This window comes from Salvelinus alpinus, chromosome 18, assembly GCF_045679555.1.
Source record: "Salvelinus alpinus chromosome 18, SLU_Salpinus.1, whole genome shotgun sequence".
Taxonomy (NCBI): Eukaryota; Metazoa; Chordata; class Actinopteri; order Salmoniformes; family Salmonidae; genus Salvelinus; species Salvelinus alpinus.
This window is the reverse complement of record NC_092103.1, coordinates 43,734,193-43,755,346: the sequence shown is the minus strand read 5'-3', so window position 1 is coordinate 43,755,346 and position 21,154 is coordinate 43,734,193. Positions and strand designations below refer to the sequence as shown.

General features: G+C 44.5%; 1 protein-coding gene and 1 non-coding gene across 2 annotated transcripts in view; one reads left to right on the top strand and one right to left on the bottom strand.

Moving 5' to 3' along the window:
* Nucleotides 1-21,154, top strand: part of LOC139544378 (A disintegrin and metalloproteinase with thrombospondin motifs 19-like) — a 113,131-nt gene that overhangs the window by 44,677 nt on the left and 47,300 nt on the right. Inside the window, exons 11-16 of the mRNA XM_071351403.1 lie at nt 4,653-4,754; nt 6,469-6,614; nt 7,814-7,962; nt 12,683-12,810; nt 16,547-16,667; nt 18,955-19,035. Coding sequence (XP_071207504.1) covers nt 4,653-4,754; nt 6,469-6,614; nt 7,814-7,962; nt 12,683-12,810; nt 16,547-16,667; nt 18,955-19,035 — 727 coding nt within the window. The remainder of the gene's footprint in view (nt 1-4,652; nt 4,755-6,468; nt 6,615-7,813; nt 7,963-12,682; nt 12,811-16,546; nt 16,668-18,954; nt 19,036-21,154) is intronic.
* trnaa-agc (transfer RNA alanine (anticodon AGC)) lies at nt 17,482-17,558 on the bottom strand. Its single transcript has one exon. It is a non-coding gene; the product is annotated as a tRNA-Ala (tRNA).

Here is a 21,154-nt window from a genome sequence, read left to right as displayed (position 1 = left end):
CACCAACAATAGTTTTTTTAAACGGATGACAGATAAATGAAATAAAGAATTACCAAAGATTCGATCGAGGTTCCTCACGTCGCGTCCTGTCACGATAAGATGGCGGCGCGGCCTCGGCGGTGGACCCGTTTGTACCCCAGAGGCTCAGCAATCTCATAAAAGCAACCCATTAATTAAGCTGTGTTATCAGGCACCATGGCAACTGCTGTGTTTACGAACCAAACACCCCCCTAAATGGCATTGTGATTTTTTTTCCACCAGAGTGCAAGCGGTTTGAAGAGGACGTGAGCTTTTTAATCCATCGTTGGGCTTGTGAAGCTGTATTTAGAGCCTGCCTGCAAGTGTTTTTAATGGGCCAATGAGTTTTTTTTTTTTTTTACTGAGAATGTTAGGGGTTGTTTTATTGTTGTCAGGTGCTAATGGAAATCAAGAGGTCCGTTTTCCTTCTTTTCTTTTCTCATTGAGTTTGTTGCGATTGTGTAATTAGTGAAAATGCATGTAGGCGTGATGCCCACTGTGTTGTTGTTTGAATCACAGAATGCCCCTTTAAAAATATGTCTTGGGGGCCTAAAGTAAAGCCTGTATGTGGTTAGAGGTCCTTCACGCAACAGGTGGCTACTTGGTGCATCTGGCCTCTTTAACTGTGTAAATCCTAAACCCTTTAACTGTGTAAACCCTACACCCTTTAACTGTGTAAACCCTACACCCTTTAACTGTGTAAATCCTAAACCCTTTAACTGTGTAAACCCTAAACCCTTTAACTGTGTAAACCCTACACCCTTTAACTGTGTAAACCCTACACCCTTTAACTGTGTAAATCCTAAACCCTTTAACTGTGTAAACCCTAAACCCTTTAACTGGGTAAACCCTACACCCTTTAACTGTGTGAACCCTAAACCCTTTAACTGGGTAAACCCTACACCCTTTAACTGTGTAAACCCTAAACCCTTTAACTGGGTAAACCCTACACCCTTTAACTGTGTAAACCCTAAACCCTTTAACTGGGTAAACCCTACACCCTTTAACTGTGTAAATCCTAAACCCTTTAACTGTGTAAACCCTAAACCCTTTAACTGGGTAAACCCTACACCCTTTAACTGTGTAAACCCTACACCCTTTAACTGTGTGAACCCTACACCCTTTAACTGTGTAAATCCTAAACCCTTTAACTGTGTAAACCCTACACCCTTTAACTGTGTAAACCCTACACCCTTTAACTGTGTAAATCCTAAACCCTTTAACTGTGTAAACCCTAAACCCTTTAACTGTGTAAACCCTACACCCTTTAACTGTGTAAACCCTACACCCTTTAACTGTGTAAATCCTAAACCCTTTAACTGTGTGAACCCTAAACCCTTTAACTGGGTAAACCCTACACCCTTTAACTGTGTAAACCCTAAACCCTTTAACTGGGTAAACCCTACACCCTTTAACTGTGTAAACCCTAAACCCTTTAACTGGGTAAACCCTACACCCTTTAACTGTGTAAATCCTAAACCCTTTAACTGTGTAAACCCTAAACCCTTTAACTGGGTAAAGCCTACACCCTTTAACTGTGTAAACCCTACACCCTTTAACTGTGTGAACCCTACACCCTTTAACCGTGTAAACCCTACACCCTTTAACTGTGTAAACCCTACACCCTTTAACTGTGTATACCCTACACCCTTTAACTGTGTAAACCCTACACCCTTTAACTGTGTAAACCCTACACCCTTTAACTGTGTGAACCCTACACCCTTTAACTGGGTAAACCCTACACCCTTTAACTGTGTAAACCCTACACCCTTTAACTGTGTATACCCTACACCCTTTAACTGTGTAAACCCTAAACCCTTTAACTGTGTGAACCCTACACCCTTTAACTGTGTGAACCCTACACCCTTTAACTGGGTAAACCCTACACCCTTTAACTGTGTAAACCCTACACCCTTTAACTGGGTAAACCCTACACCCTTTAACTGTGTAAACCCTACACCCTTTAACTGTGTAAACCCTACACCCTTTAACTGTGTAAACCCTACACCCTTTAACTGTGTATACCCTACACCCTTTAACTGTGTAAACCCTACACCCTTTAACTGTGTATACCCTACACCCTTTAACTGTGTGAACCCTACACCCTTTAACTGTGTAAACCCTACACCCTTTAACTGTGTAAACCCTACACCCTTTAACTGTGTGAACCCTAAACCCTTTAACTGTGTAAACCCTACACCCTTTAACTGTGTGAACCCTAAACCCTTTAACTGTGTAAACCCTACACCCTTTAACTGTGTGAACCCTACACCCTTTAACTGTGTAAACCCTACACCCTTTAACTGTGTAAACCCTAAACCCTTTAACTGTGTATACCCTACACCCTTTAACTGTGTATACCCTACACCCTTTAACTGTGTAAACCCTAAACCCTTTAACTGTGTGAACCCTACACCCTTTAACTGTGTGAACCCTACACCCGTTAACTGTGTGAACCCTACACCCTTTAACTGTGTGAACCCTACACCCTTTAACCGTGTAAACCCTACACCCTTTAACTTTGTAAACCCTACACCCTTTAACTGTGTGAACCCTACACCCTTTAACTGGGTAAACCCTACACCCTTTAACTGGGTAAACCCTAAACCCTTTAACTGTGTGAACCCTACACCCTTTAACTGTGTAAACCCTAAACCCTTTAACTGTGTATACCCTACACCCTTTAACTGTGTATACCCTACACCCTTTAACTGTGTATACCCTACACCCTTTAACTGTGTAAACCCTACACCCTTTAACTGTGTGAACCCTACACCCTTTAACCATATGAACCCTACACCCTATTCCCTAAATGGTGCACTACAAGGGGTCAATAGGGTTCTGGTCAAAAGTAGTGCACTATAATATAGGGAATAGGGGGCCATTTGTGACTTAGCCTTGGTTTGCCCCTTAAACCTTCTATTTCCTTTACACCACCCCCTTCACTTCCTCTCAATGTATTGGGGCAGATGTAGAAACTTAGGTGAAAGACATGCTTCAAAAGAGGATTCCTTGATGATTGGTTTTCTATTGCAACCTTGCAAACTCTCAATACAAATAGCTTTTCATTGGTATATTTACAGTGTGTTAATCTCAGTTAACCCAGAACTAAAATCTTGCATAATTAGTTAATCTGCGTGATTTAGTTCTGGATTCATATGTATTAGAAATTGAGTTCCGGTTTGTGAAGAATCCACCCTTGCAAAAGGAAACTCTCAGCCAAAGTCCCCACCCCCCATTCCGCTAATTTCACCACACACGCAAAGCTTTCGAAGTTTAAGCACCGCCTACGCCCAATCCTGATACATCTAAATAATCTGTGACCTTCGCCCAATCCTGATACATCTAAATAATCTGTGACCTTCGCCCAATCCTGATACATCCAAATAATCTGTGATGTTCGCCCAATCATGATACATCCAAATAATCTGTGACCTTCGCCAAATCCTGATACATCCAAATAATCAAATCAAATCAAATTGTATTGGTTACATACACATGGTTAGCAGATGTTATTGGGAATGTAGTGAAATGCTTGTGCTTCTAGTTCCGACAGTGCAGTAATATCTAACAAGTAATCTAACAACAACTACCTAATACACAGAGGTTCCTTGGTGTCCACATCAACAATGATCTATCATGGTCCAAACATACCAAGACAGTCGTGAAGAGGGTACGACAAAACATTTTACCCCTCAGGAGACTGAAAAGATTTGGCATGGGTCCCCAGAGCCTCAAAAAGTTCTACAGCTGCACCATCGAGAGCATCCTGACTGGTCGCATCACCGCCTGGTATGGCAACTGCTCGGCATCTGACCATAAGGCGCTCCAGAGGGTAATGCGTACGGCCCAGTACATCACTGGGTCAAGCTTCCTGCAATCCAGAACCTATATAATAGGCGGTGTCAGAGGAAAGCCCATAAAATTGTTAGAGACTCCAGTCACCCAAGTCATAGACTGTTTTCTCTGATACCGCACGGCAAGCGGTACCGGAGCGCCAAGTCTAGGACCAAAAGGCTCCTTAATAGCTTCTACCCCCAAGCCATAAGACTGCTGAACAAATAATCAAATGGCCACCGGACTATTACATTGACCCCCCCCCCCCCCCCCATGCATAGTCACTTCACTCCTACCTACATGTACAAATTACCTCAACTAACCTGTACCCCCGCACACTGACTCGGTACCCCCTGTATATAGCCTCGTTGTTGTTATTTTACTGTGTTACTTTTCACTTTAGTTTATTTGGTCAATATTTTCTTAAACTCTTCTTGAACTGCACTGTTGGTTAAGGTCTTGTAAGTAAGCATTTCACGGTAAGGTTCTACACTTGTGGTATTCGACGCATGTGACTAATACAGTTTGATTTGAAGGAATTGGACATCATTGTGAAGAGTAGTAGTGAGTGCCAATACTTTTTTATTTTGTCATTTTCCAATAAGAACACCTATTTCCATTATGCATTGAAAGCTTTTTTTATAAACCACATGTAACATTTTTTAACAGTGATTCAAGTAAATAAACATAGACTGCATCATAAAAATGTATGTCAATAAACTTTATTTCTGTCTGTGTGTGTGTGTGTGTGTGTGCGTGCGTGTGTGTGTGTGTGCGTGTGTGTGTGTGCGTTTCAGTATGTGATGTGTTCAGGGCTGTGGTGCCGGGTGGATGGAGAGAAGGACTGTAAAACCAAACTGGACCCACCCATGGATGGCACAGAGTGTGACCCTGGAAAGGTAGTTAGAACCACAGAAATGTATTACGATACAGTACATGTATTTGTGTAGAACATGTGGAGGACTTCTGTCATTTGTGGACACTGCTCTTTTTCACATGACTTCATTCAAGTTTTATTATAAAAACTAATTATACAAATTATACCAAATGGTATAGTGTACTATTTTTTATATAGGGTGCTATTTGAGACGTTTTGTCCTATTGTTAGATCGAAACAACTTAACTTTATAATTACAACATACAGCTTTTCAGACAAAAAAATGTATTCGATTATTTTTCAGGGTAGACTCTATTGCATCCCTTTCTACCTCTGTGTCCGCATCCCAAATTACGCTTATATCCCTTCTGAATATAGTGCACTACATTTGACCAGAACCTTATGGGGCGTGTTCAAAAGTAGTGGACTATCTAGGGAATAGGGTGCTATTTGGCACGTAACCAATGTCTTTATTAATTCATCACATTTTCATCATCTTAAAATCAGCCAATCAACACGATATAGGTCACTACCAAATGGTCTCTCAATACCAGCCTCACAAATATGAAATCATCTTTTCCACACAAGCCCAAGCAAGCAGCCATTGCTGCAAGAGAAAAGAGAGCGAGTGAGGGAGAGAGAGAGAGGGGGAAAGCGAGAGAGCGTGAAAGAGCGAGTGAGAGAGAGAAGAGAGAGAGACAAGAGAAAGAGAGAGCCATCCTCTCCGAGATATATTATAAACAGGGAGATGAGAAACAGCCTGTGGGCCAAGGGAAGGGGCCAGCTGTGGCCGCTCACGGCAAACCCCTGGCCCCGCTTCAGACTGTCTCCACGTCCCTTTGTGTATCCACGCTGACAGGCAACATGATGCAGAGCACCGCGCGGAGTCCGACCATCGTAAACCCTGCTAGTAACGCCACCAGGAACGTGTTGTATGTACGCCACGGTTGAGTTTTAGGTATTAGAGTAGTGAAGTACAGAAGGGAGTCTATTGAGACTTTGTCCTTAGATGCACCATTTATAATCTGTAACAGCCCATGTAGAAATTCAAGTGCAGTCTCTTGAAGAAATATGCTTTAATTGATCACCGAAGTGTACGTTGGGAGGAAACATTTTTGGGGGTGGGGGGGGGGTCTTTGAATAAGGCCAGTGAACTCTGGAGAATGTTACTCGTCATCAGAGTGGACAGGACGTATTAAATAGTGAGATCCCACTTCTAGGGCAGTGTTTGAATTATTTCAGGTATCTTGGAATGGGTGGATTGTATCAGTGAAAAGTTGACGTTAAAGAGTTCCATCCTGTCCAACAGAAGTGTCAATAGTAGTAATGATGAGCACAAACCAGAGTAAGGGAGATTGCCAGTGTTCAATCAGACCCTGAATCCTCTGTTTACATAGCTCAACACATCAGCCGCCACATAATCAGCAGCACGTCAACGGCAAGGCCGAGTTACACTGTGAGTGCAGCGTTGTTTTGTATTAGTGTTGGGTTCAGGAGTGTTTGCGTTCACAGTTGTTCAGTAGTGGGGTTTCATGATGTCATTGGACAGGGTTGTAGGTTTGGACACTGTGTGATTTATTCAAGTGTGTGTGTGTGTGTGTGTGTGTGTGTGTGTGTGTGTGTGTGTGTGTGTGTGTGTGTGTGTGTGTGTGTGTGTGTGTGTGTGTGTGTGTGTGTGTGTGTGTGTGTGTGTGTGTGTGTGTGTGTGTGTGTGTGTGTGTGTTGTACTCATGCAGTGGTGTCGTGCTGGGGAGTGTGTGAGCAGAGCGGTGCCAGTGGAGCAAGCCATGGGGGAGTGGAGCACCTGGGGGTCCTGGGGAACCTGCAGTCCAACCTGCAGCACTGGCATCAGTGGACGCCAGCGCAAGTGTGAGAGTCCCAGGTACTTTACACTATAACGACTGTCTCTGAGTAGAGTCCCAGGTACTTTACACTGTAACGACTGTCTCTCTGAGTAGAGTCCCAGGTACTTTACACTGTAACGACTGTCTCTTTGAGTAGAGTCCCAGGTACTTTACACTGTAACGACTGTCTCTGAGTAGAGTCCCAGGTACTTTACACTGTAACGACTGTCTCTGAGTAGAGTCCCAGGTACTTTACACAGTAACGACTGTCTCTGAGTAGAGTCCCAGGTACTTTACACTATAACGACTGTCTCTGAGTAGAGTCCCAGGTACTTTACACTGTAACGACTGTCTCTGAGTAGAGTCCCAGGTACTTTACACAGTAACGACTGTCTCTGAGTAGAGTCCCAGGTACTTTACACTATAACGACTGTCTCTGAGTAGAGTCCCAGGTACTTTACACTGTAACGACTGTCTCTCTGAGTAGAGTCCCAGGTACTTTACACTGTAACGACTGTCTCTTTGAGTAGAGTCCCAGGTACTTTACACTGTAACGACTGTCTCTGAGTAGAGTCCCAGGTACTTTACACAGTAACGACTGTCTCTGAGTAGAGTCCCAGGTACTTTACACTATAACGACTGTCTCTGAGTAGAGTCCCAGGTACTTTACACTGTAACGACTGTCTCTCTGAGTAGAGTCCCAGGTACTTTACACTGTAACGACTGTCTCTTTGAGTAGAGTCCCAGGTACTTTACACTGTAACGACTGTCTCTGATTAGAGTCCCAGGTACTTTACACTGTAACGACTGTCTCTGAGTAGAGTCCCAGGTACTTTACACAGTAACGACTGTCTCTGAGTAGAGTCCCAGGTACTTTACACTATAACGACTGTCTCTGAGTAGAGTCCCAGGTACTTTACACTGTAACGACTGTCTCTCTGAGTAGAGTCCCAGGTACTTTACACTGTAACGACTGTCTCTTTGAGTAGAGTCCCAGGTACTTTACATCTTTGAGTACATTTTAGTCATTTAGCAAACACTCTTATCCAGAGCAATTGGGATTCAGTGCTGAAGGGCACATGGACAGATTTTTCACCTTGTCGGCTTGAGGATTCGAACCAGCAACCTTTCAGTTACTGGTCCAACGCACTTTATCCGCTAGGCTACAGGAGCTTTACTTCTTTGATCTTGACCTCCATTCCATGCATTTTGTTTTGTATTGTCTCTGTGGGACCAGTGGGAAAAGCCGGGACTGTGTCGGCTCCAGGATGCAGTACAGGCTGTGTGAGAACCTACCCTGCCCTGCCGGGAGCCCCAGCTTCAGAGATCAACAGTGCCAGACCTTCAATCGCCCCTCCCTACACTGGCACTCCGTCATGGATGATGGTATATATCTAGATCATAGACTGTATAAAAAAAAATCCATTGTAGATCAGACTTGCAAAGGATGCCTACCATACACCCCCGATTTCGCATTTCAGCACCATTGTCTCACTCCTTGCGCCTCGTTGCGCCTCGTATCGCCCCGTAGTTGAGGCGACCATGTCAAACCACACTGCTGTCTCGTCGATGGTAATGATTCTCTCCTTTATCTTATATTGCCCTACGATACTCACTGAAGTTCACTCCGGCATTTATTTGAAACGTTTATTTGCTGAAATGCTGATGCCCGGCTATTAAAAGGGACAGGCAGCTATTTGAGACTGCGTTTAATTGAAGTTTTACTGTACACTATTCACAATTACTGCAGTGCAGTTCTCTAAACCACCAACTCTCTCAGACACTAACTCTCAAACTCTAATATCTTGCTTTGCTCAAGCCTCTTTCTTGGTCTAATTGTGCCTGTTAGGGTAGAGTTGGTAGCCAAACCGGTCTGTGTGTGTTTGAGCGTGCTATGCGTGTACCTGTGTGTGTGTGTGTGTGTGTGAGGCCCATGTTAGCGGCAGCCCCAGGCTACAGTAATTGAACCTGGGTTCTGTGTAGAATGACAAACAGGCTCTCCAGTGGCTCTCTCTCTCTCTCTCTCTGCTCTGGATGACATCACTGGAGGACATCACTAGATGACTTCATTGCACAGACGCTCTGCCTGCTGGAGCACAAAGCTCCTTTCATCAGGCAAGGGTTCTCTCTCTCCTTCTCTCCCTCTCTATTTCTCTCTGTCTTCCTATCTATCTATCTCTCTCTCTCTCTCTCTCTCTCTGTCTCTATGTCCCTCTCTCAATTCAATTCAATTTCAAATTCAAATTCAATTTCAATATAATGGGCTTTATTGGCATGGGAAACATATGTTTACTCACAAAAGTTCCAGAAGAATAAAGACATTTCAAATGTCATAGTATCTCTACATACAGTGTTGTAGTGATCTGCAATAGTTAAAGTACAAAAGGAAAAATAAATAAACATAAATATAGGTTATATTTACAATGGTGTTTGTTCTTCACTGGTTGCCGTTTTCTTGTGGCAACAGGTCACAAATCTTGCTGCTGTAATTCCACAATGTGGTACTTCACCCAATAGATATGGGAGTTTATCAAAATTAGTTTTATTTTCAAATTCTTTGTGGGTCTATGTAATCTGAGGGAAATATGTGTCTCTAATATGGTCATACATTTGGCAGGAGGTTAGGAAGTGCAGCTCAGTTTCCACCTCATTTTGTGGGCAGTGTGCACATAGCCTGTATTCTCTTGAGAGCCAGGTCTGCCTTCTGCGGCCTTTCTCTCTCTCTCTAATTATCTCAATGTCCCTCTCTCTGTCTCTACCTCTCATTTGATTGGTTAAAGATCAGACACTGTCCCTGAAGATATGCAGCAACTGCTTCTTTGGAACCCTAACCATATTATCCAGGTGCATTTGTGATAACTAAAAGGTTGCAGATTTCAATCCCTGAGCTGATTGGTGAAGAATCTGTCGATGTGCCCTTGAGCAAGGCACTAAACCCTAATTGCTCCTGTAAGTCGCTCTGGATAAGAACATCTGTTAAATGACTAAAATTATAGCTTGCGGATACAATGCATTCCTCAAATGCACTCATGGTTGATATAGATGATCAAAACCATCTTTGATACGTAACAGGTATTCAGACTGGCTCCCGATGCTCCCAATCCCACATTCCTCCATATTTGGAGCAGAGAGGGGTAAAAAGTGGCTTTGACTGGGAGATTTGGGAGATAGCGAGTGTTGGACATCCCATGTGTACAACACGATGCTGCTGCTGGAAGGCTGCTCGCATAGCTCTGACCTCAAGCCTGCGTCTCAAACGCCATCCTATTCCCTATATAGTGCACTACTTTTGACCAGAACCCTATGGGCCCATTTGGGATGCAGACCAAGTGTGCGCTCGGTGCCAAGTCCTGGCATATTGCACAAATCAGTATAAACCTGTCGGCCGCATGTACGCACGCTTAAGTGTTCAAAGATGGGGATTGAATGTTTACAACGTAGCCTCGTCAAACACTGTAAGAGATTAATGCGCCTGGAAGATGTTTCGCGACCGTTTCGCGACGCCGCAATTAGTTACATCTTGGCCCCCTTCTCAACCGAGCTGGACTAAAACGAAGGCGGGTGGCTTTTTAAACATATCGCTGGCTTTTTAAACATATCGCTGGCTTTTTAAACATATCGCTGGCATAAACATTTTGACAGGTGACGAGATAAGGATGTAAGAGAGTGTAGGGTTTATGAGGAAAGCAGCTGGCCCTGATCCAGCGGTGTTCTGTTTAAAGCATCATTAAGATTCCAGACTCCACGTGAGCTTTTAAAAGGGCAATCTGCAGTTCAAACAACAACAACAAAGTGGACACCCTGCCACTGTTTTGGTAAACATCTGAGAATTGGAGCTGGACATTTTTTACCACTTTCAAATTCATAGACATTGCTATGGTATCACGTTTTAGGGAAGACCCAGATGGAGACAGTGTCGAAGTAACAAACGTTTATTACTAGAACAGGGGCAGGCAAAACGACAGGTCAGTAATCCAGATCAGAGTCAAAAGGTACAGAACGGCAGGCAGGCTCGAGGTCAGGGCCGGCAGAAAAGTCAAAACCGGGAAAACTAGAAAACAGGAACTATAGAAAAAGAAAGGAGCAAGGGGAAAAATGCTGATAGGCTTGACGGACAAAACGAACTGGTAACAGACAAACAGAGAACACAGGTATAAATACACAGGGGATAATGGGGAAGATGGGCAACAGCTGGAGAGGGGTGGAGACAAGCACAAAGACAGGTGAAACAGATCAGGGTGTGACATATGGATACAAGGACTAACAATTGATGAGATCAACATTTTAATTCAAAAATACATGTACCAATTGCCGATTGCCCCTTTAAACACTGCATATTTATCTTGTTTCGAAAACATATACACACTTGCTGCATGCAGGCTGCACAGTAGGCCCTCCTAGTCCTATAGATATCTTAGTATGGAGTCAGTCCACCACCTAAATGTATCGTGTAACCCAGGGCTCTCCAACTCTGTTCCCGGGGAGCTACTCTCCTGTAGGTTTTCGCTCCAACCCCATTTGTAACTAACTTGATACAGCTTATCAACCAGCTAATTATTAGAATCGGGTGCACTAGATTGGGGTTGGAGTGACACCTACAGGATGGTTGATCTCCGGGAGAGCCCTGATGTAAACCTGTAAATGTCAATACAATGTTTAGTATTTTAGGTTTCTCAGAATAGAAACCTAGAATTTGCACATTGACCAAAGATTGTCTGTGAAAAATCTAATTTGCGTCTATGCAATGCATTATAATGTGTTATAAATGTGCGTCTATGCCATGCATTATAATGTGTTATAAATGTGCGTCTATGCCATGCATTATAATGTGTTATGAATGTGCATCTATGCCATGCATTATAATGTGTTATGCATAGTTCCTAATGTGTTATAAATGTGCTTCTAAAACATCATGAAGAAGTTATCCATAGAAAACAGAAAGTGTCACCAAATGTTTTTTTATAAATGATGCATCCAATCCAGTTTTATTATTCACCAACATTTAGTCAGTGTGTTTAAACCCCAGAGATAACAGAGCTGCATGAGCTCAGACACGCCGCGGAGACTAACGGCTGAAAGCTGCAGTTGGCCGTTCTATCGCCTCTGAATATCAGCCGTCAATTTCTGTTAATTTTCCAACGATTCTACATGTTAAAACGGCCCAAACAGCCAAACAATGTTTGTCATCACCCAGCAGGTGATAGCTAACACATTGCAGCCACACGCTGCTTTTAACCGTTCGATCTCTGGCGTGTCTGACCTCTAAAATGTAACTTGCTGAGATGTCTGGGTTGAACGTATTTTTAGCTGGTTGTCATGAAGGTCACAATGGAGTCGTGTCACGGTCATGAACATAGAGCATGGTGATATGATATCATATGCCTTAACACAAATATCTGTGGTACACTCTTAGAAAAAAAAGAGTTCCAATGGGTTCTACATGGAACCAAAAGGGTTCTACATGGAAGCCAAAAGGGTTCTTCAAAGGGGACAGCCAAAGAACCCTTTTAGGTTGTAGATAGCACCTTTCTTTCCTGAGTGTAGTAGTTCAAAGCTAATAGATATGGTATCGTGCATGAACGTCAAGATGAGGTCATGTAGGTGTTGTGTATGGGTAATGATGGGGTTGTGTAGGGGTCAAAATGATAGAGCATGGTAATATGATATGAAAGGATAGGATCTGATCTGATAGGTTCGGAAATTCTAGGATAGGATAGGATATTCTCTATATGAGGACCTACTTTACATTAAATGGCACCCTATTCTCTATATGGTGACCTACTTTACATTAAATGGCACCCTATTCTCTATATGGTGACCTACTTTACATTAAATGGCACCCTATTCTCTATATGGTGACCTACTTTACATTAAATGGCACCCTATTCTCTATATGGTGACCTACTTTACATTAAATGGCACCCTATTCTCTATATGGTGACCTACTTTACATTAAATGGCACCCTCTCTTCTCTACTCTCCCCAACCCCCACCTCCTTACTTGTCTCCACGTCTCCTCCCCATATCCTCTCTCTTCCTCTCCCCTCCCTCCCTCCTCCTCGCTTCCTCCTCCTCTCTCTCCTCCCCTCCCCTCTCTCTCTTCCAGAGAGGCCCTGTACACTGTTCTGTTCCTCCACAGGGAAAGAGCAACCCCGCCTCCTGGCTGAGAAGGTGCTGGATGGAACCTCCTGCGGCTCTCAGGAGTCTGGCCTCTGTGCCAACGGGACATGTCAGGTACACCAGTCATGTGACAGGGGACTTTTCAGGTACACCAGTCATGTGAAGTTGCCCCTAGACGCTGATCTTGGGTCAGCGCATATCCCCACTAATGGTTAAGGTTAGGATTGTGGCAGGGGAAGCTGATCCTATATCTGTACCTAGGGGAAACATGTCATGTGATGTGGCATGGGACTTGTCAGGTACGCCAGTCATGTGACAGGGGACTTGTCAGGTACACCAGTCATGTGACAGGGGACTTGTCAGGTACACCAGTCATGTGACAGGGGACTTGTCAGGTACACCAGTCATGTGACAGGGGACTTGTCAGGTACACCAGTCATGTGACATGGGACTTGTCAGGTACACCAGTCATGTGACATGGGACTTGTCAGGTACACCAGTCATGTGACAGGGGACTAGTTAGGTTCCAGTGTGTTCTACATTTTCAGTAATTCTATGGTAGATTCACACAATATAGTTCTAAATAAAGCTGGAAGTTTTGCATCGCTTAATGGCACACAAAACCCAAAGCGCTGGAGATTTTTTGTAAGTGTTACTTGCAGCCATCTCAAGCAACAAAACTTTTTTTCCTGACGTCTCTGATGTAGGTTAGTCTGATCTGATGTCACAGTTCTCGGACAGCAAACCTGTGAAGATTTTTCCATATTGCAGAGAGAGAAAGTCATTTTCCAAGCTGTTTCCCCAACACATATTTTTTTAATACCACAAAATACACATTCCATGTCTCCTTCCAAACAAAGTCTTCAATGTCAAGTCCAGCAAGAAAATAAATGGTGCTTAAATCACTGACACAAAATGGTGCCCTATTCTCTATTTAGTGCACACTTGTTTTTACCAGGGCCCATAGGGCTTTGGTCAAAAGTAGTGCACTGTGTAGGGAATAGTGTTCCATTTGGGTCACAGACCCATTGTTATCGGCGGAGCCCCACGGCCACCCTCCATTATGTTGACTGCACTCCCAGGAGCAGGGGAACGTGCCTTCAGTAGACAGACAATCACTCCAATGACCCTCTTTCTCTGGTAGAAAAATAGACAACTGGGGAATATTTCAGAAAACACAGGGATGATTTGCGGGGATTATTTCCTGCTATCTGGGCTGGAGAGAGATGAAAAGAGAGAGAGAGAGAGAGAGAGAGGGGACGAGAGAGAGAAAGAGAGAGAGAGAGCGATAGAGCGCAAACAACAGACAGGCAGACAGACATGATAGAGAGAGAGCACGCAAGAAAGAGAGAGAGAGAGGCAGACAGTCAGACAGACAGTCAGACAGACAGACAGAGAGAAAGGCAGAGAGAAAGGCAGACAGAGAGAAAGGCAGACAGAGAGAAAGGCAGACAGAGAGAGAGGCAGACAGAGAGAAAGGCAGACAGACAGTCAGACAGTCAGACAGAGAGAGAGAGAGAGAGAGAGAGAGAGAAACAAAGTAATATGTTGCCCTGGCGTTGTAAGGATGTTTCCACGCTCCCAGAGTAGGTCGTGGCCCAAGCCCCAGCACACACCCATCATCCTCTCTGACACACGGATGGCCCATCTGTGAACTGCTGGCACTTGGTCAAAAGAATCTGCTCTCCAGCTACATATTTCTTTTGACATTAATAAAGGTTAAAAAAATAAAAATAAACTAGGTAAGTCAGTTATGAACAAATTCTTATTTACAATGACGGCCTACCGGGGAGCATTGGGTTAACTGCCTTGTTCAGGGGTAGAATGACAGATTTTTACCTGGTCTGCTCGGGGATTCAATTCAGCAACCTTTCAATTACTGGCCCCACACTCTAACCACTAGGCTACCTGCTGCCCCTATTGCATAGTACTGTCTGCTCACCATAGTACTGTCTGCTCACCATAGTACTGTCTGCTGACAATAGTACCGTCTGCTCACCATAGTACTGTCTGCTCACCATAGTACTGTCTGCTCACCATAGTACTGTCTGCTGACCATAGTACTGTCTGCTGACCATAGTACTGTCTGCTGACCATAGTACCGTCTGCTGACCATAGTACCGTCTGCTGACCATAGTACCGTCTGCTCACCATAGTACCGTCTGCTCACCATAGTACCGTCTGCTCACCATAGTACTGTCTGCTCACCATAGTACCGTCTGTTCACCTGAATTGGGTTAGTGAAGGTTCTGGAAAAACTGGTCCCGTTTGGTTCCTAGTGAATACACCCCTGGCTAAACTGGGCCCGTTTGGTTCCTAGTGGATACACCCCTGGCTAAACTGGGCCCGTTTGGTTCCTAGTGAATACACCCCTGGCTAAACTGGGCCCGTTTGGTTCCTAGTGAATACACCCCTGGCTAAACTGGGCCCGTTTGGTTCCTAGTGAATACACCCCTGGCTAAACTGGGATGTACAACAGATGCTGGCCTACATTATACTTCTCTATCACCCACCTCCGGCCCAAATCAGCCCTCCATCCAAAGTAGTCTCCTATTGTACAAACATATGTCAAGGCCTGTCTGAGATTACAGTAGTATGTAGACAGTAGTGTGTAGACAGTAGTGTGTAGACACTAGTGTGTAGACACTAGTGTGTAGACAGTAGTATGTAGACAGTAGTGTGTAGACAGTATTGTGTAGACAGTAGTGTGTAGACAGTAGTATGTAGACAGTAGTATGTAGACCGTAGTGTGTAGACAGTAGTATGTAGACAGTAGTGTGTAGACAGTAGTAGGTAGACAGTAGTGTGTAGACAGTAGTATGTAGACAGTAGTGTGTAGACAGTATTGTGTAGACAGTAGTGTGTAGACAGTAGTATGTAGACGGTAGTATGTAGACCGTAGTATGTAGACAGTAGTGTGTAGACAGTAGTATGTAGACAGTAGTATGTAGACAGTAGTGTGTAGACAGTAGTATGTAGACAGTAGTATGTAGACAGTAGTGTGTAGACAGTAGTATGTAGACAGTAGTATGTAGACAGTAGTATGTAGACAGTAGTGTGTAGACAGTAGTATGTAGACAGTAGTGTGTAGACAGTAGTGTGTAGACAGTAGTATGTAGACAGTAGTATCTAGACAGTAGTGTGTAGACAGTAGTGTGTAGACAGTAGTATGTAGACAGTAGTATGTAGACAGTAGTATGTAGACAGTAGTATGTAGACAGTAGTGTGTAGACAGTAGTATGTAGACAGTAGTGTGTAGACAGTAGTGTGTAGACAGTTGTGTATAGACAGTAGTGTGTAGACAGTAGTATGTAGACAGTAGTGTGTAGACAGTAGTGTGTAGACAGTAGTATGTAGACAGTAGTATGTAGACAGTAGTGTGTAGACAGTAGTATGTAGACAGTAGTATGTAGACAGTAGTATGTAGACAGTAGTACGTAGACAGTAGTACATAGACAGTAGTATGTAGACAGTAGTGTGTAGACAGTAGTATGTAGACAGTAGTGTGTAGACAGTAGTATGTAGACAGTAGTATGTAGACAGTAGTATGTAGACAGTAGTACGTAGACAGTAGTACGTAGACAGTAGTATGTAGACAGTAGTATGTAGACATAATGAATGGCCAGTTCAGTTTTACTGAATATTTCTGCATATTGTCCAAGTTCTCCAAAGCACCCGAACTAGACTGTCAATCAACTGTCGATCAAACCTTTTTTTAAACCACCACTGCCCCTCCCCCCCCCCCCCCGTCATCAAAGTTCAACATCATTTTAAGCTTTATTTCTGTTTAACTGTATTATCTACAATGTGAGAATGTTGTTAACCTGAGGTGTCTTATGTTGTTGTCTAGAAAGTGGGCTGTGACCGGATCCTGAGTTCGATGGCAAGAGAGGACCACTGTGGGATGTGTAACGGCAATGGCAAGTCTTGTAAAGTCATCAAGGGGGACTTCAACCACACCAAAGGAGCAGGTACCGTACCGTCAGTACCCTCACTAACCCCCCTCAGTAGGTTTAGGGCAACCTTGCCTCTAGACGCTGATCTTGGGTCAGTTTTGCATTTTCCCCACTAATGGTTAAGGTTAGGATTCGGGGAAGGGGAAGCTGATCTAAGATCTGTACCTAGGGGAATCTTCAAAAATGACTATACTATAACGTTACCTCTGGCTGCCAATCTCCCTCGGTTTGTCTTAGAGAGTCTCACAGAACTGGACTTTATCTCCTAACAAGCTGTAGCGCTATTACAGGGAATGTTCTTAAAATTTGAATGAAGTGTTGAATTACTGTTGATAAACTCCCTAAATGATTTACATCCAAGTTGGATTGAACTTTGATTGAACTTTTATGGATCATTCATCACTTTCTATTGTAGCTTGTTGGTTAAAACATATTGGCTGTATGTTTAAGCAATAAGGCCTGGGGGGTGTGGTATATGGCCAATATACCACGGCTAAGGGCTGTTCTTGAGCACGACGCAACGCTGAGTGCCTGGATACAGCCCTTAGCCGTGGTATATTGACAATGTACCACAACCCCCCCGAGGTGCCTTATTGCTGTTATAAACTGGTTACCAACGTAATTAGAGCAGTACAAATACATGTTTTGTCATACCCGTGGTATACAGTCTGATATACCACGGCTGTCAGCCAATCACCATTCAGGGCCTGACCCACCCAGTTTATAATGCTCTATAATCATTTTTACATTTAAGTCATTTAGCAGATGCTCTTATGCAGAGTGACTTACAGTAGTGAGAAACATTTTTTTTAGTATTTTTTCCCCATACTGGTCCCCCCGTGGGAATTGAACCCACAACCCTGGCATTGCTAGTGTCATGCTCTACCAACTGAGCCACATGGTACCAGTACGGGGGGAAAAGTAATGACATTATTATTACTACCAATAAAGGTTTACCACAGCCCAAGGAGAGAGCGAGAGAGAAGAGGAAGGAATTACAGCTCTTCTTTTTTTTTCCCACACGGGGTCCGATTATTAAAACTCATCATTATTCACAAGAGACACAGTTAAGTATCAAACGTATCAGTCAAACTGGATGTGTATCTCTCACGTCACAAACGGACAGTTTTTTAGTGAGGTCATTCATTACTTGCAGAGTTATTTTCTGCTCCCCCCCCCCAAAAAAAGGACCCAGCCTCTCCTGCACGGACCCTGAATCAGCACTAAGCTGTATCTTAAAGACTGGACAAAGTTTACAAATCACCCTTTTGAATACTACTTCAAAGCAAGTTCAGATAACACAGCGACAATGTCAACATCCGTGTGATGAATGGCTATGGCTCGGCAACGGTGAGGAACACCTTCTCGACCTTGAACGGATCTCATTCATACGTACTCAAGCTCCCCGGACCACGCTAGGCTAACTGTGACCATCAGTTAGGTCGCAGGGGGACCCCACACATAGATCCATTCACGGCCTGTGATCACGAGCACAGGGGGTAGAGACACACACGAACACACAGTACAGTACTGTAGCTCTTCCAGTCAACCCTATCTGGCTCTCTTAGAAGTGAAGTGACTGAACTGTACGTTACATGTACACATGATACTAGTGAGCAAGATAGTTCTAGTTCAGGCATGGACCCAACAACCGTACAGTTACATCCCCACCACTTACCCCCCCCATCTCTCTCTCTCTCTCTCTTTATCTCTCTCTCTCTCTCTACTTCTCTCTTTATCTCTCTCTCTCTCTCTTTATCTCTCTCTCTCTCTCTCTTTATCTCTCGCTCTCTCTCTCTACCCACCCCATCTCTTCTCTCTCTCTCTCTACCCACACCATCTCTCTCTCTCTCTCTCTCTCTCTACCTCTCTCTCTCTCTCTTTATCTCTCTCTCTCTACATATCTCTCTCTCTCTACCTCTCTCTCTACCTCTCTCTTTATCTCTCTCTCTCTCTCTCTCTCTCTCTCTCTCTCTCTCTACCTCTCTCTTTATCTCCCTCTCTCTCTACATCTCTCTTTATCTCTCTCTCTCTCTCTACCTCTCTCTTTATCTCTCTCTCTCTCTTTATCTCTCAATCTCTCTCTCTCTCTCTCTACCTCTCTCTCTCTACCTCTCTCTTTATCTCTCTCTCTACCTCTCTCTCTACCTCTCTCTTTATCTCTCTCTCTCTCTCTCTACCTCTCTCTTTATCTCTCTCTCTACCTCTCTCTTTATCTCTCTCTACCCCTCTCTCTCTCTCTCTCTCTCTCTCTCTCTCTACCTCTCGCTCTCTCTCTCTCTCTCCACCTCTTTCCACTCAGGCTATGTGGAAGCTGTGATCATCCCCAAAGGGGCCAGGAGAATCAGAGTGGTGGAGGAAAAGCCTGCACAGAGTTATTTGGGTAAGATACGGACCGCTGTGGCTTTGAACAGGGTGATACAGTAGCAAACAACTCTCTTGAATCTAGCAGTAGTCATTTGTATGTCTCTAATATAGTGCCCATTTGACTTTAAATATAACACATTCTATAGCAGGTGTCTCAAACTCATTTTGTCTGGGAAGCACATTTTCTCTTCACCGAAGTCCAGAGGGCCGCACTGCAATTGATGTAGGCTATATATCCCTATGGCCACCTCATCCAGCTTTACAGCGAGAGAACCTCTCATCACTCCTCTCATCACTCCTCTCATCACTCCTCTCAACACTCCTCTCATCACTCCTCTTAACCACTCCTCTCATCACTCCTCTCATCACTCCTCTCATCACTCCTCTCAACACTCCTCTCATCACTCCTCTCAACCACTCCTCTCATCACTCCTCTCATCACTCCTCTCATCACTCCTCTCATCACTCCTCTCATCACTCCTCTCAACACTCCTCTCATCACTCCTCTTAACCACTCCTCTCATCACTCCTCTCATCACTCCTCTCATCACTCCTCTCAACACTCCTCTCATCACTCCTCTCAACCACTCCTCTCATCACTCCTCTCTTCACTCCTCTCATCACTCCTCTCATCACTCCTCTCAACCACTCCTCTCATCACTCCTCTCATCACTCCTCTCATCACTCCTCTCAACCACTCCTCTCATCACTCCTCTCATCACTCCTCTCAACCACTCCTCTCATCACTCCTCTCATCACTCCTCTCATCACTCCTCTCATCACTCCTCTCATCACTCCTCTCAACCACTCCTCTCATCACTCCTCTCAACACTCCTCTCATCACTCCTCTCAACACTCCTCTCATCACTCCTCTCATCACTCCTCTCATCACTCCTCTCAACCACTCCTCTCATCACTCCTCTCATCACTCCTCTCATCACTCCTCTCATCACTCCTCTCATCACTCCTCTCAACCACTCCTCTCATCACTCCTCTCAACCACTCCTCTCATCACTCCTCTCATCACTCCTCTCATCACTCCTCTCAACCACTCCTCTCATCACTCCTCTCAACACTCCTCTCATCACTCCTCTCATCACTCCTCTCAACCACTCCTCTCATCACTCCTCTCAACACTCCTCTCATCACTCCTCTCAACACTCCTCTCAACACTCCTCTCAACACTCCTCTCATCACTCCTCTCAACACTCCTCTCAACCACTCCTCTCAACCACTCCTCTCATCACTCCTCTCAACACTCCTCTCAACCACTCCTCTCATCACTCCTCTCAACACTCCTCTCAACCACTCCTCTCATCACTCCTCTCATCACTCCTCTCAACCACTCCTCTCATCACTCCTCTCATCACTCCTCTCAACCACTCCTCTCATCACTCCTCTCAACACTCCTCTCAACCACTCCTCTCATCACTCCTCTCATCACTCCTCTCAACACTCCTCTCAACCACTCCTCTCATCACTCCTCTCATCACTCCTCTCAACACTCCTCTCATCACTTCTCTCAACCACTCCTCTCATCACTCCTCTCATCACTCCTCTCATCACTCCTCTCAACCACTCCTCTCATCACTCCTCTCAACACTCCTCTCATCACTCCTCTCATCACTCCTCTCAACACTCCTCTCATCACTCCTCTCATCACTCCTCTCAACACTCCTCTCAACACTCCTCTCATCACTCCTCTCATCACTCCTCTCAACATTCCTCTCAACCACTCCTCTCAACACTCCTCTCATCACTCCTCTCATCACACCTCTCATCACTCCTCTCAACACTCCTCTCATCACTCCTCTCATCACTCCTCTCAACACTCCTCTCATCACTCCTCTCATCACTCCTCTCAACACTCCTCTCATCACTCCTCTCAACACTCCTCTCATCACTCCTCTCATCACTCCTCTCAACACTCCTCTCAACACTCCTCTCATCACTCCTCTCATCACTCCTCTCAACACTCCTCTCATCACTCCTCTCATCACTCCTCTCAACACTCCTCTCATCACTCCTCTCATCACTCCTCTCAACACTCCTCTCATCACTCCTCTCATCACTCCTCTCAACCACTCCTCTCAACCACTCCTCTCAACCACTCCTCTCATCACTCCTCTCATCAC